The sequence below is a fragment of the Trachypithecus francoisi genome, unplaced genomic scaffold (assembly GCF_009764315.1).
Source record: "Trachypithecus francoisi isolate TF-2019V2 unplaced genomic scaffold, Tfra_2.0 Lachesis_group20, whole genome shotgun sequence".
Lineage (NCBI taxonomy): Eukaryota > Metazoa > Chordata > Mammalia > Primates > Cercopithecidae > Trachypithecus > Trachypithecus francoisi.
In genome coordinates, this window is record NW_022681466.1 from 33,419,450 (window position 1) to 33,433,682 (window position 14,233).

At 42.8% G+C, this 14,233-nt stretch overlaps 1 protein-coding gene across 1 annotated transcript in view; it reads right to left on the bottom strand.

The window, feature by feature from the left end:
* Positions 1–1,775: 1,775 nt before the first annotated feature.
* TEX14 (testis expressed 14, intercellular bridge forming factor) overlaps positions 1,776–14,233 on the bottom strand; it is a 137,570-nt gene continuing 125,112 nt past the window's right edge. The window contains exons 28-33 of the mRNA XM_033183661.1: positions 11,710–11,787; positions 10,831–10,930; positions 6,602–6,694; positions 4,560–4,669; positions 2,905–2,956; positions 1,776–2,146 (exon numbers count right to left, since the gene is read on the bottom strand). Coding sequence (XP_033039552.1) covers positions 2,110–2,146; positions 2,905–2,956; positions 4,560–4,669; positions 6,602–6,694; positions 10,831–10,930; positions 11,710–11,787 — 470 coding nt within the window. The 3' untranslated portion in view covers positions 1,776–2,109. The remainder of the gene's footprint in view (positions 2,147–2,904; positions 2,957–4,559; positions 4,670–6,601; positions 6,695–10,830; positions 10,931–11,709; positions 11,788–14,233) is intronic.

Genomic DNA, 14,233 nt, shown 5'->3' on the forward strand with positions numbered 1-14,233 from the left:
TGGGAGGCTGAGGTGGAAGGATCGCTTGAGTCCAGGAGTTCAAGGCTGCAGTGAGCCATGATCGTGCCCTGCATTCCAGCCTAGGCAACAAAGTGAGATCCTGCCTCAAAGAAAACCAAACTTTTCTTCACCTAGTTTTATTTATAAACTAACTTGTTTTCGGGTGTTTTTTCTCTGGTTACAACAGGAAGCAACTGTTTCCTTACTTTAAAATGGTCAAATAGATTTATACCTTCTTATTTTATCTGTGCAGGCTAAAATTTCTGAGTGCAAAGAAGTATGAATATAACCATCTACAATAAGAACTATTCAGTTTTCACAAACAAAAGACCTACTATTTACTCACCAAGACAGAATAATAAAATGTTAGCTGACTAGTACTGCACAACAGCACATAGCTTCTAAGAAAATGTTTTTATTCATCGCCAGGCACAGTGGCTCACGCTTGTAATCCCAGCACTTTGGGAGGCCAAGGCAGGCGGATCATTTGAGGTCAGAAGTTCGAGACCAGCCTGGCCAACATGATGAAACTCCATCTCTACTGAAAATACAAAAATTAGCTGGGTGTGATAGTGTGCACTGTGGTAGTGCAAACCTGTAATCCCAGCTACCCGGGAAGCTGAGGCACAAGAATCACTTGAACCCAGGAGGCAGAGGTTGTAGTGAGCTAAGACGGTACCACTATACTCCAGCCTGGGCAACAGAGTGAGACTCTGTCTCAAAAAAAAAGAAAGTAAAATGTTTTTATTCATCATGAAGATTTCAAACTGGAGGTAGGTGAAGGTATATAAAAAATCTGCATGGCTAGGCCTCACACCTGTAATCCTAGCACTTTGTGAGGCCAAGGGAGGCGGATCATGAGGTCAGGAGATTGAGACCATCCTGGCTAACACGGTGAAACTCCATCTCTACTAAAAATACAAAAAATTAGCCGGGTGTGGTGGCATGCGCCTGTAGTCCCAAGTACTCAGGAGGCTGAGGCAGGGGAATCGCTTGAATCCGGGAGTTGGTGGTTGCATTGAGCCAAGATCGCACCACTGTACTCAAGCCTGGGTGACAGAGCGACTCTGTCTCAAAAAAAAAAACAAAAACAAACAACAAAAAAAACTGCACATGTGCATCTGGCCAGTGGTTACAACAGGCTAAATTAGAGACAATGCTATGATCTTAGTGGTATAATACAAAATATATGGAGATAATATTTGTTCACCTTAATGAGTTCAAACTAGTTTAGGACTTTATTGCTACCTGTACTTACTTTTTTTTTTTTTTTTGAGACAGGGTCTCACTCTGCACCCAAGCTGGAGTGCAGTGGTATAATCATGGCTCACTGCAGCCTCAGTCTCCTGGGCTCAAGTGATCGTCCCACCTCAGCCTTGTAAATAGCTAGGACTATAGACATACACCATCATGTCTGCCTAATTTTTTAATTTTTTATAGTGACAGGGAACTCCCTCTGTTACCTAGGCCAGTTTCGAATTCCTGGGCTCAAGCAATCCTCCTGCCTTGGCCTCCCAAAATGCTGGGATTATAGACGTGAACCACCACATCTGGCCACTACCTATACTTTGATTGTGTGAGCCAATTCTAGCTGGAATGGGAATATGGCACTCTCAGCTGTAGTTCTGTTATGAGACACAGATGACTGGTACCAGTATGTATAATGGGTGGTAGCAGTAGTTGCATATTTGTCAGAAATTGAAGCCTCTTTGGATGGCGGTTCTCCCCACAACTCCCAATAACTCAAATTCAGAAATATATCTTACACAGCGAAATCTGTTATTAAAAGTAAACATTTTATTATATAACAAGAGTTAAAGTTTTTGAAAATTAACATCAACAAAACCACAGCCATTCTAGGCACAACCAAAAATTTTTACAATCAAAACTACCTCTCACTTTTCAGAAATCTGACTGAAAACAAATGGTTGAATGTGCTGCTAACAGAGAGGGCCAAACGATGATGTCCATTGTGGCAGCTGAACAAAGGGAGACTTACAGAACTGGAACTGCTGCCCTGATAGCAACTGAAGCAGAAAGAGAAGAAAGTAGCTCACAATCAGGACACTTAAAACTCAGGCCAGGAGTCCATCTACGATCCAATTACAGTCAGTCTGACAAGTCACTCTGATCCAGCACGATTATCCTATGCACAGGTTTTTTAAAGAACAAAAAAGGAAGTTTCAAGTTGGTGTGTATGTTTTTCAAAGACACAAACCACATCCTCTTTCTACTCAATTAAATTCAAGGGAAGGGATTTTGGTCTTTATAATCAAGGGCGATTATGACCAACAGTGTGTCATGGAAAGGCAAAATTACTAAAAAGCAATTCACAGCAGCATCTTCTGTATTCTCTCCACATTAAAACTGTTCTTTTTTTTTTTTTTTTTTTTTTAGACAGAGTCTTGCTCTTGTCCCCCAGGTGGAGTGTAATGGCATAATCTCGGTTCACTGCAACCTCTGCCTCCTGGGTTCAAGTGATTCTCCTGCCTCAGCCTCCCAAGTAGCTGGGATTACAGGCACCTGCCACTATGTCCGGCTAATTTTTGTATTTTTAGTAGAGACGGGGTTTCACCATGTTGGCCAGGCTGGTCTCGAACTCCTGACCTCAGGTGATCTGCCCATCTCGGCCTCCCAAAGTGTTGGAATTACAGGTGTGAGCCACCGCGCCCGGCCTAAAACTGTTCTTATGCTGACTCTATCACTTATTTAATCAAAGTTGGCATTAATTTCACTTTACATTTTAATTAACTATAAACAGTAACATTTTAAAAATTGAGCAACTTTGTCTAAATTCAAGTCTTTGTCATTAATGTGTATTTAGACACTGGTAAATGCTTTTAATTCTGCTTCTGTTGTCTATAAACATGACTTTTGATCTACAAACGTCTCATATCTCATTACCTGGATGATTCGGACCAACCTAGTCGCTTCCAAAAACAGGGTTTTAGTTCATCTTGATGAAATATAAGAGGAAGGAAAAAACAACACGATTATTTTCTAGGTCAAAGGGTGCCAGTATTCATATTAGTGCTCCCTCTCATTTAGGGTAGACTGTTTTACCTACAATGGTTGTTATATTCTGCCAGATAGACTCTTTCTAAAAACACAGTTTATGGGTTCCCCTCCTAACATTCTATAGTTTTCTGCCACAGCAATGGACACTAATGACACTAATTCACAAAGTCCCTGTATTATCTTCTCAGTGAAATCAATACTATTAATAGCTAAATATCTACATGCTCTAGGCCCTGTTGCAGTCAGGGTTCTGGAGGAGACAGAATGTACCCATGGCTGGTTCAAATAAAGATCCTTAATGAAGTGACTACATACAGAGGTTTATTTAGAGTTAAGGGAACAAACAAAGAATGTCAAGGCATCCAGTGATTAGCAGCAGTGGGAAGCCTAAGTCTGAAGGACCTGAGTGTTGGAGATGAGAGGTCATTTACCAGAGCCTAATGAGAGCTGGAATTGGGATGAATGGGCTGCCTACAGAAGCCGCACTTGTGGAGGGACACCAGTTCTACCAGGTACAAGGTGCTGAAGTAAGCAGGGAGGCAAAGTAATACCCCCAACTTCTCTCTAGCCCCCTTAATCTTCTGCTGGGGCCTGTCATTGGCAAACAGGAAGTCCAGGAGATGCAGTCCACTAGGGTCAGCATTCTGGGGCACAAAGCAGGGCAGAGATGGGGAGAATGAGAAGGAAATCAGGAAGGGATGAAAGGAATACCAGTTGATCTGAAAGACTTAATGTCTCTTACTTCCCTGAGTAGGAAGAACTTAAATATGGGACAGCATCATTATAAAGGGCATATCAGAAGCCTTCAAGTTCTATCAAAATAGTTTTAAAATTAAGGTTAATTTATAATTTTCACATTACTTGTAGACTCCATTTAAAGTCCATAAATGTGATTTCTTACTAGATTTTGAAGCATCTATGTGAGCTAAATTTAAACTCTTTTGAAGATGTTGGACAATTAGAAGCAAAACATCGGCTGGATGCAGTGGCTCACGCCTGTAATCCCAGCACTTTGAGAGGCCAAGGTGGGCAGATCACCTGAGGTCAAGAGATTGAGACCATCTTGGCCAACATGGTGAAACCCCGTCTCTACTAAAAACACAAAAATTAGCTGGGCGTGGTGGTGCGTACCTACAATCTCAGCTACTGGGGAGGTTGAGGCAGGAGAATCACTTGAACCCAGGAGGCAGAGGTTGCGATGAGCTGAGATCGTGCCACTGCACTCCAGCCTGGGCAACAAGAGTGAAACTGTCTAAAAAAAAAAAAAAAAGAAGCAAACGTCTCTCCAGACAATGTGCAAGATAATGATGATGACACTGGGCAAAAGCTTGCTTTGGAAATAGAATTGGATGTTATTACTGTTTTTGTGATAAAGCTATGATTGGCAATTAACAGAAAACTTGGGCTGAACTGCAGGGAAAAATAAATTATCAAAGGCAGGAGGATTATGTATAGCATCTGGGAAACATTTCTAAATAACTTTGATGCACATCAAAGCCCAAGGACTACAGACTACATTATAAACACTCATTAATTCATACCTTCTTCAGAAGTCCCTAAAACACTCTCTGATTTCCTTCTCTCTGGCGTGATGCGATCTTCCCTTTTTCTCTTGTCTTCACCAACTTCTTGATCTTTGATATTTGTCTCCCTGTAACAACAATGATTTGGGGAATCAAAACATATGCACAACAGCCAAGAAAACAGGACTGTACTCAAAACAAAACAAAAAAAAACAGCAAAAAAAATATAATAGCTAGCACTAACAAGAGTGTTCTTTATGAACCAGGCTTTGGTTTAAGTGCTATAATTTAACTCATTTAATTATAACTATATAAGGTAGTTACCACTGCCATCCCCATTAAGCAATGAGAAAACTGAGGCACACAGAAGTTAAATTACACATCTAATAATTCCTAGAGCTAGAATCTGAACTCAGACTCAGTCTGCCCTAGACTCTGCTTTCAACCACTATGCTACATTGCCTCAAAGGAAAAAAAAGGCATTTTACTTAAATTTTGATTGGTGTCCTTTTCAAAACCATCATTTATTTTATCATCTTATCTTCATTTCCCGAAACTCTCTCCTAAGCGAAATATGTAAATAATTTAAGTACCTCAAAATTTAAGACCACGTTTGTCAATCTATTAAGCAGAAACCATCCCCTCGACCCAACTGGAAACTCCTTATAGGCGGAGCCATTTTATCCCTCTTCGTGGTACCTCCAGCCCCTAGCACAGTGCTTTGGACATTGTCAGTGCTCGGTGGATGCTGGTTGAACCAAAATAACATTGTTTAGGCATTATTCTGTTTTCATGTGGTGGATAGTCAAAACAAAATATGTAAAATGAGAGAGAAAATAAAGCCAGCTACAGTGAAAATGATTTTTCCCCTCTTAATATTTTCCCACTAATAGAATCACAGACTCAAGAGTTGGAGGAGGCCTTTGGGTTATCTTCTGCCCCCGTTCAAATGCCCGAGACAGGGAATCATCCAGCCACTGCCTGAGCAGCAGTAACCATTACTAAAGTAAGTGTAAAGGCAGGCAGCTGTTCCCTTTATCAGATAGCTGTGGCTATTAGGTTTGTGCTTTACTGAATAAAAATCTGTTACTCTGCAATTTCTAATCACTAATCAGTCTTCTGGGGCAGAAAAGTAAGCTGACTCTCTTCACTTCACAATATTTCAGGTATTTGAGGGCAGCTATCAAATTCTCCATTCCATCTGCTCTTCTCAGGCTGAGCTTCTCAGCTCCTTCAGCTGTTCTCATATGACATGGTTTCCAGATCTCTGACTGTTCTGTGGCCACACTCGTGTTTGTTAATATCCCTTTTAAAATGTGACGCCCAGAATGGAGCCCCACATGGGTCCTAGGACTCCTCTAAGCAGCATATTACTGTCATCTGGACAGTACATTTCTATATATCCAGCATCAATGCTGCACTGACCTTTTCAGCACTTCATCAAACAGGCCTCACAGAGTCATTGCCCATGCCTTCCTCAGGAAGAATTTCTTGACTTCTCATCATGTCTCAAGATGCATGGCTCAGTACTGGGCATACAAAAATAAGACATACTTCTTGCCCTCAGTAAAATTATAGTGAGCAGAAGCTTCTGATGAAAACTTAAATTAGACCAGGTCTCACACATTCTGTAATTTTGGATCTTTGACCTTTATCTTTTACAGAATCTAACATTTCCACCTGTCAAGATGATTTTGAATCCTCAGACTATTACTCATCACATCAGCATTCATTCCTAGATTTGTGTTATCTAAAAATTTGATAAGCATGCCTTTTCTGATTTCATTCAAATGACTGATGAAAATGTCAAAGGTAGCAGGGTCAAGATACAGCAAACTTAGAAGCCTCTGTCTATACTGATATGAATCTGCTAATCAATATCTTGAGTACTGCGGGTGGTCAGAGGAAGGGGGCAAATATGAGTGCAGACAGGTGGAGTCAGGACTGGCTTATCTAAATCAATGTAATGCCATCACCAGGCATTCATTCTCCAAGAAGTCTAAAACTTAGCCCCACTTCCCAAAAAAGAATAAAAGGATTCTCTCTTGGGGAACAATAACCTTTCAGAGCCCTTGGGAAGGTCTTGTAGCTCCATGGTCTCCTCAGGTGGCTGCAGCCATCTTTCCAGGTCCTCATCCAGAGTAGAGTGAGCTCTGTTCAAGGACAAGTGAAGAGGATGGAGACAACAGTCATTTCCCATCTCCCTTGACAAAGATGCATAACACTTTAGAGTAGAAAGGACCTTAAAACCTGTGCTTTCGGCCGGGCGCGGTGGCTCAAGCCTGTAATCCCAGCACTTTGGGAGGCCGAGACGGGCGGATCACGAGGTCAGGAGATCGAGACCATCCTGGCTAACACTGTGAAACCCCGTCTCTACTAAAAAATACAAAAAAAAAAACTAGCCGGGCGAGGTGGCGGGTGCCTGTAGTCCCAGCTACTCGGGAGGCTGAGGCAGGAGAATGGCGTGAACCCGGGAGGCGGAGCTTGCAGTGAGCTGAGATCCGGCCACTGCACTCCAGCCCCGGCAACAGAGTGAGACTCCGTCTCAAAAAAAAAAAAAAAAAAAAAAAAAAACCTGTGCTTTCACTATATGTATGAAAAAATGAGAGTTCAGTGAGATTGTGTCTGGAGTCATAGAGGTCACTTAGATCTGACTGAAATATGCACTGGTCGGGTGCGGTGGCTCACACCTGTAATCCCAGCACTTTGGGAGGCCGAGGTGGGTGGATCACCTGAGGTTAGGAGTTTGAGACCACCCTGGTCAGCATGGTCAAACCCCATCTCTACTATAAATACAAAAATCAGCTGGGCATGGTCGCATGCACCTGTAATCCCAACTACCTGGGAGGCTGAGGCAGGGGAATAGCTTGAGCCTAGGAGGTGGCAGCTGCAGTGAGCCGAGATCTGCACTCTAGCCTGGGCAACAGAGCAAGACTGTCTCAAAAAAAAAAAAAAAAGAAAAAAGAAAGAAAGAAGAAATATGCACTAAAACAGTCCTTTAACCCCTTGACAAAAAGCCTTAGCACCTATTAAGATCACTGCTTCCCCAGGTCTGATGGTAGACTCTGTTCTCAATTCTAGGTCACTGAGTCAGTTTTCCACCTGAGGCTAGAACTATACATGCTTTCCTACATGTTTTCCCAAGAAAAGGCTAGAAGATGCAGGGTAGAGTATTTTAAGAAGGCCTGAAAATCCTGCCCATCTGAAAAAATATCTTCCACTCTGGCTTGGTGCCTAGATTGATCATTCACAGCACTGAGATGACTGAGCATCTGTGGAGCATCTATCTGTCGTCAGCACTGCTGGCCCTTTTGGAAAAGGAAGAGACAACAATAACAGTAGCTAACTTTTGATCACGTAAAAAGAGCTTAATTTTTTTTTTTTTTTTTTTGAGACAGAATCTCACTCTGTTGCCCAGGCTGGAGTGCCCTGGCACCATCTCAGCTCATTGCAACCTCTGCCTTCCAGGTTCAAGCGATTCTCCTGCCTCAACCTCCTGAGTAGCTGGGACTACAGGTATGTGCCACCATGCTTGGCTAATTTTTTTAAAATATAATTTTAGTAGAGATGCGGTTTTGCCATGTTGGCCAGGCTGGCCTCAAACTCCTGGCTTCAAGTGATCCACCTACCTCGGCCTCCCAAAGGGCTGGGATTATAGGTGTGAGCCACTGTGCCCGGCCCCTGTAATGCCAGCACTTTGGGAGTTCAAGGTGGGTGGATCACTTGAGTTCAGGAGTTTAAGGCCAGTCTGGGCAACATGGCAAAAACCCCATCTCTACAAAAAATACAAAAATTAGCTAGGCATGTTGGCATGAGCCTGTAGACCCAACTACTTGGCGGCTGAGGCAGGAGGATCACTTCAGGCCAGGAGGTCAAGGCTGCAGTGAGCGGTGTTCATGCCCTATTGCACTCCAGCCTGGGCAACAATGTGGGACTCTGTCTCAAAAAAAAAAAAAAAAAAAATTGCACTAAAATATTACTTATCTTGACTATTGAGTTTTTTTGTTGCTCCCTTCAATTTTGTATCCAAGGAGTGTATCTCCTGAGCTCACCTTAACCTAGTCCTGGCCCCGAATAATAAGACAGAGGAGGTGAGCCGAAGTAGTTTACCTACAACACAGGTAAAAAGAGAGCTCCAAATCAGGAACAAAGTCAAGTTTCTTGAGGCAACCTTGTACTTTTAGACTGAATTGTCTGGATGACTGCCCCCATTTTCTCTTTTTTTTTTTTTTTTTTTTTGAGGCGGAGTCTCGCTCTGTCGCCCGGACTGGAGTGCAGTGGCCAGATCTCAGCTCACTGCAAGCTCCGCCTCCTGGGTTTCCGCCATTCTCCTGCCTCAGCCTCCCGAGTAGCTGGGACTACAGGCGCCCGCCACCTCGCCCGGCTAGTTTTTTTTGTATTTTTAGTAGAGACGGGGTTTCACCGTATTAGCCAGGATGGTCTCGATCTCCTGACCTCGTGATCCGCCCGTCTCGGCCTCCCAAAGTGCTGGGATTACAGGCTTGAGCCACCGCGCCCGGCCCCCATTTTCTCTTCTAAGGCCTCTAACTAAAATGTTTTGAAAAAGACTGAAACTGTGTTTGCCTAACAAAATTAAGTAAAAATAAACAAACAAAACCCTAAAAACAACTCAAGAGAAAATAACAACAAATAACCCTATTAAAAAATAGGCAAAGAGCCAGGCATGGTGGCTTGCACCTGTAATCCCAGCAACTTGGGAGGATGGGGCAGGAAGATCACTTGAGCCTAGGACTTCAAGCTCAGCCTGGGCAACATAGAGCCCATCTCTAATTTATATATATATATAGAGAGAGAGAGAGAGAGACAGACAGATCATACATATATATGTATATATAGATATCATACATATATGTATACATATATACCTGTATATATATAGATCATACTATATATATGTATACATACACACATACATATATGCATACATACATACACACACACACACAGCAAAGAACTCAGACATTTCTCCAAAGAAGATAAACAAATGGCCAAGAAGCATATGAAAAGATGTTCAAAATCACTAATCATTAGGGAAGGGAAAATCAAAACTACAGTGAGGCACCACCTCACACCCATTAGGATGGCTACTATATTTAAAAAAAAAAAGCCCCCACCCCCACAAAAAGAGAGAGAAAATAACAAGTGTTGGCAAGGATGTGGAGAAACTGAAACCCTTGTGCACTGTTGGTGGGACTGTAAAATGAGGCAGCTGCTATGGAAAATAGTGTGGCAGTTCTCAAAAAATTAAAAATAGAATTACCATATGATCCAGTAATACCATTTCTGGGTATATATCCAAAAGAATTGAAAGCAGGATCTCAAAGAGATATCCGTACACTCGTGTTCACAGTAGAATTCTTCACCATAACAAAAGGTGGAATCAACCTAAATATCCATCAACAGATGACTGGATAAATGAAACATATTTCTCAGCCTTAAAAAGGAAGGAAACGCTGACACATGCTACAACATGGATGAACTTTGAGGACATTATGCTAAGTTAAAATAAGCCAGTCACAAAAAGACAAATATTGTATGATTTCACTTATGTAAAGTATCAACAGTAGTGAAATTCAGAAACAAAAAGCAAATTGGTGGTGGCCAGGTGTGGGAAGAAGAGAAAATGGGGAGTTTTTTTTCTTGTTTTTTGTTTTTTTGAGACAGAGTCTCACTTTGTCGCCCAGGCTGGAGTGCAGTGGCACCATCTCAGCTCTCTGCAAGCCCCGCCTCCTGGGTTCACGCCATTCTCCTGCCTCAGCCTCCGAGTAGCTGGGACCACAGGCACACACCACCACGCCGGGCTAAGTTTTTGTATTTTTAGTAGAGATGGGGTTTCACCGTGTTAGCCAGGATGGTCTGGATCTCCTGACCTCGTGATCCGCCCACCTCAGCCTCCCAAAGTGCTGGGATTACAGGCGTGAGCCACCGTGCCCAGCGAAAATGGGGAGTTTTTAAATGGGTATAGAGTTTCAGTTTGCAAGATGAAAAGGTTTGGGACATTACTTGCACAACAATGTGAATATATTTATTAATGTGATTGGACCTTGCACTTAAAAATGGTTAAGATGGTAAATTTTGTTATATACATTGTATCACAATTAAACATTTTTAAAGCAAAAAAAAGTAACCCTTTAGGAATAGGGGCCATTAGGATAGTATGAAAGAGGACCACTTTTTTCCTTTCTTATTTGTCAATATTAGAAAAAAAAACTAATATAAACTAATACAATTTTTAAAATCCTTTCAAAAGTCCAGCTTTTCCTGTTACCTCTCTGTGTCCTCTCCAAGATCTCCAGTTTCATTGGACAAAAGCATACTACTATCTTCTTTTTTACTGTCAGTTTCTTGTTCTTCTAAGTGCCTTTGATCTAAAAGCAGTTGAAAGAATTAACTTTATTAGAACGAAAAAAAAATTGAGAAAGGTTGCCTTAAAATAGAGTTCAAAAATTAAGGCCAATCAGTGGTCCCTGAAGTGTGCAATGCATTAGCTCCCCTCTTCCCATGAGAGCAGGGGACCAGGTGGCAGTCTGCAGGCCACCTGTATTTGCAACAGCTGCTTCTGGGGTCTTGGAAGCTTTTCAGTGCCAGGTGAAGCTACAGGAAACCTTGCTTGTGCCAAGGCTCAAGGGAGACAGAGGAAGCAGAAGAAAGAAAGGGCACATAAAATAGGAGGCAAGCAACCATGAAAACAAAATGCACAAATTTACTTTGGGGACCATCTTGTTCTCCACTTGTTAGATGTTTCTAAGTTGGAGTTCCAGGAAAGGAATTTGGGTGGGGAAGGGATGTACCCTTTAATGTATGCCAAGCATTTTACATATGCTATCTCATTCCATCCTGCCAGCAGTCCTATAAAGGGAAGAGGACTAACATTTGCTAAGTATTTGAAAATGTTAGTTCTTGTACATGGCTCTGTACATGGAGCTAATATGTACTTCATGAGACAGAAATTATTGTCCCCATTTTACAGATTAAGACAACTGAGGCTCAGAAACAGTAAAACAGCTTGCCATACAAGTAACTGTAAAGTCAGACTTGAGGTGGAGTTGTGCCTGACCTCAAGGTCACACTTCCCTATATGTACCACTGTGTTGCCAAGGACAGCGTTACAAGAACCTGATGAAAAGGATCTAGGTAGTTCACTTACCATGTGCAGTGCCTCCTGCATCACTTGCTGTGTTCTCATGCAACACCGTGGATGAGCCCTGCTGCTGTTTCAAGAGCTCTGTCACAACACAAAAGGCAAAGGAAACATTTCCTCCCTTGCATGTCCTGCCATTCTCTAGAGCAGTGGTTCTCGAAGGGTGATCCTTAGACTAGCAGTATTAACATAACCTGGAAACTTGTTAGGAATTCTCATTCTCAGGCCTCATCTCAGACCTGCTGAATCAGAAACTCTGGGGGTCTAGCAATGTGTGTTTTAACTAGCCCTTCAGGTGATTCTGATGTCTGATAAAATTTGAGAACCACTGCTTTAGGGCATTCCAGGTTTGAAAGGAATTCTTCAAGCATGACAAAATCCCACACAACACTCAAAATAGAAATGATGATGACCATACATAACACTTGCAGAACCCTAGGTGTCAGGTTCTGTTTCTAAGCACTCACGTACATTAATTCAGGATGAATGTTCACAATTAATCTTCACAACAACCCTCTGAAATAGACTGTGTTATTGTTACTGCTATTTAGCAGATGAGGAAATTCAGGTTAAGGAACTTACCTAAAAATCACACAGACAGTAAGTGGCAAAATTGGGAACTGAATCCAGGCAGTGTAGCTCTAAGGTTTATGCTCTTAATCTCTATTTTATAGTCTCTCAAAAAGTAACATCAAAACAATCTAAATGTTTTCCCATCTCTATTCGCCTATATTTCATATTTTTTACCTGGTTTATGAAAAGACAGAAGGCAGGCTGAGCATGATGGCTCATGCCTGTAATCCCAGCATTTTGGGAGGCCGAGGCAGGTGGATCACTTGAGGTCAGGAGTTCGAGACCAGCCTGGCCAACATAGTGAAACCCCGTCTCCACTAAAAACACAAAAATTAGTCAGGCATGGTGGCACACATCTGTAATCCCAGCTACTCAGGAGGCTGAGGCACAAGAATTGCTTGAACCCTGGAGGTAGAGGTTGCAGTGAGCTGAGATGATGCCACTGCATTCCAGCCTGGGCGACAGGGTAAAACTCTGTCTCAAAAAAAAGAAAAGAAAAGAAACAGAAGGCCCGGGCGCGGTGGCTCAAGCCTGTAATCCCAGCACTTTGGGAGGCCGAGACGGGCGGATCACGAGGTCAGGAGATCAAGACCATCCTGGCTAACACGGTGAAACCCCGTCTCTACTAAAAATTACAAAAAACTAGCCGGGCGAGGTGGGGGGCGCCTGTAGTCCCAGCTACTCGGGAGGCTGAGGCAGGAGAATGGCGTGAACCCGGGAGGCGGAGCTTGCAGTGAGCTGAGATCCGGCCACTGCACTCCAGCCTGGGCGACAGAGCGAGACTCCGTGTCAAAAAAAAAAAAAAAGAAACAGAAAAGATGGGAAGCAAAGAATATCCATCATTTCCAGTTCCTAAAGAAATACACACCCTGGCCAGGAGCAGTGGCTCACACCTGTAATCCCAGCACTTTGAAAGGCTGAGGTAGGTGGATCACCTGAGGTCAGGAGTTTGAGATCAGTCTGACCAACATGGTGAACCCCATCTCTACTAAAAATACAAAACATTAGCCGGGCGTGGTGGCTCATGCCTGTAATCCCAGCTACTCGGGAGGCTGAGGCAGGAGAATTGCTTGAACCCTGGAGGTGAAGGTTGCAGTGAGCTGAGATCGCTCCATTGCACTCTAGTCTGGGCAACAAGAGTGAAACCCTGTCAAAGGAAAGGAAAAAGGAAAGGAAAGGAAAGGAAAAAGGCAAGGCAAGGCAAAGCAAGGAATACTCACTAGACTAAGACAAGCATCTGCTAACTCAGTATGCTGCTTCATCCTCAAAGTGCTCTGCAAAGCAGAGCAAGCTGGGAGGCAGCATAGACAAGCCACCCTGAGCTCGTTGGCATGGTCTTCTTCTGTGCTGGTGTAGGTCTTCTCCCTTCCTGCAGTGCAGGAAGCAGCCCTACCTGGCAGCCATGGGTGTCAAGGGTCCCCATAAGATCATTTAATATAATTTGAAATTTTAAAAATCAATTTTTGTCCTTGTTAAAAATAGTGCAGATCTTAAACGATCATCTGTATCCTAGTTCCAAAGAACCTTCCACTTTATGCACCTGTCAGGAGCCTAGAGCTTTGGATGTGAGCCCTCTAAAATAGCAGTTGAGAGTTCCAGTAACTTCCCAAATGTCTGTTTAGGGGAAACAACAGAGTGATGATATATAGTAATTGAGCAGGCAAGCCCATTATCAGAAGAAACTACTCAAGTGCCCTCTGCCCTTTGTCTTTCTGCAAAATTACCGACCCATCTCAAAGTGCAGACATCACCTAGAAACCCATAAGCTAAATGAGGCCTAGATAATTCCCATAAGTGAAATGAGGGAAGGCTTCTGCAGACTGTGCTGGGGTGCAGCAGCACCATGAGGCCAGAGTCCATGACAAAGTCTGGTAACACAGCTGCTGAAATGGAGATGAATGGAAGGTTTACACAGCAACTATAGAGGGAAGACAGCAGGATCCAGAGAAAAAGTATC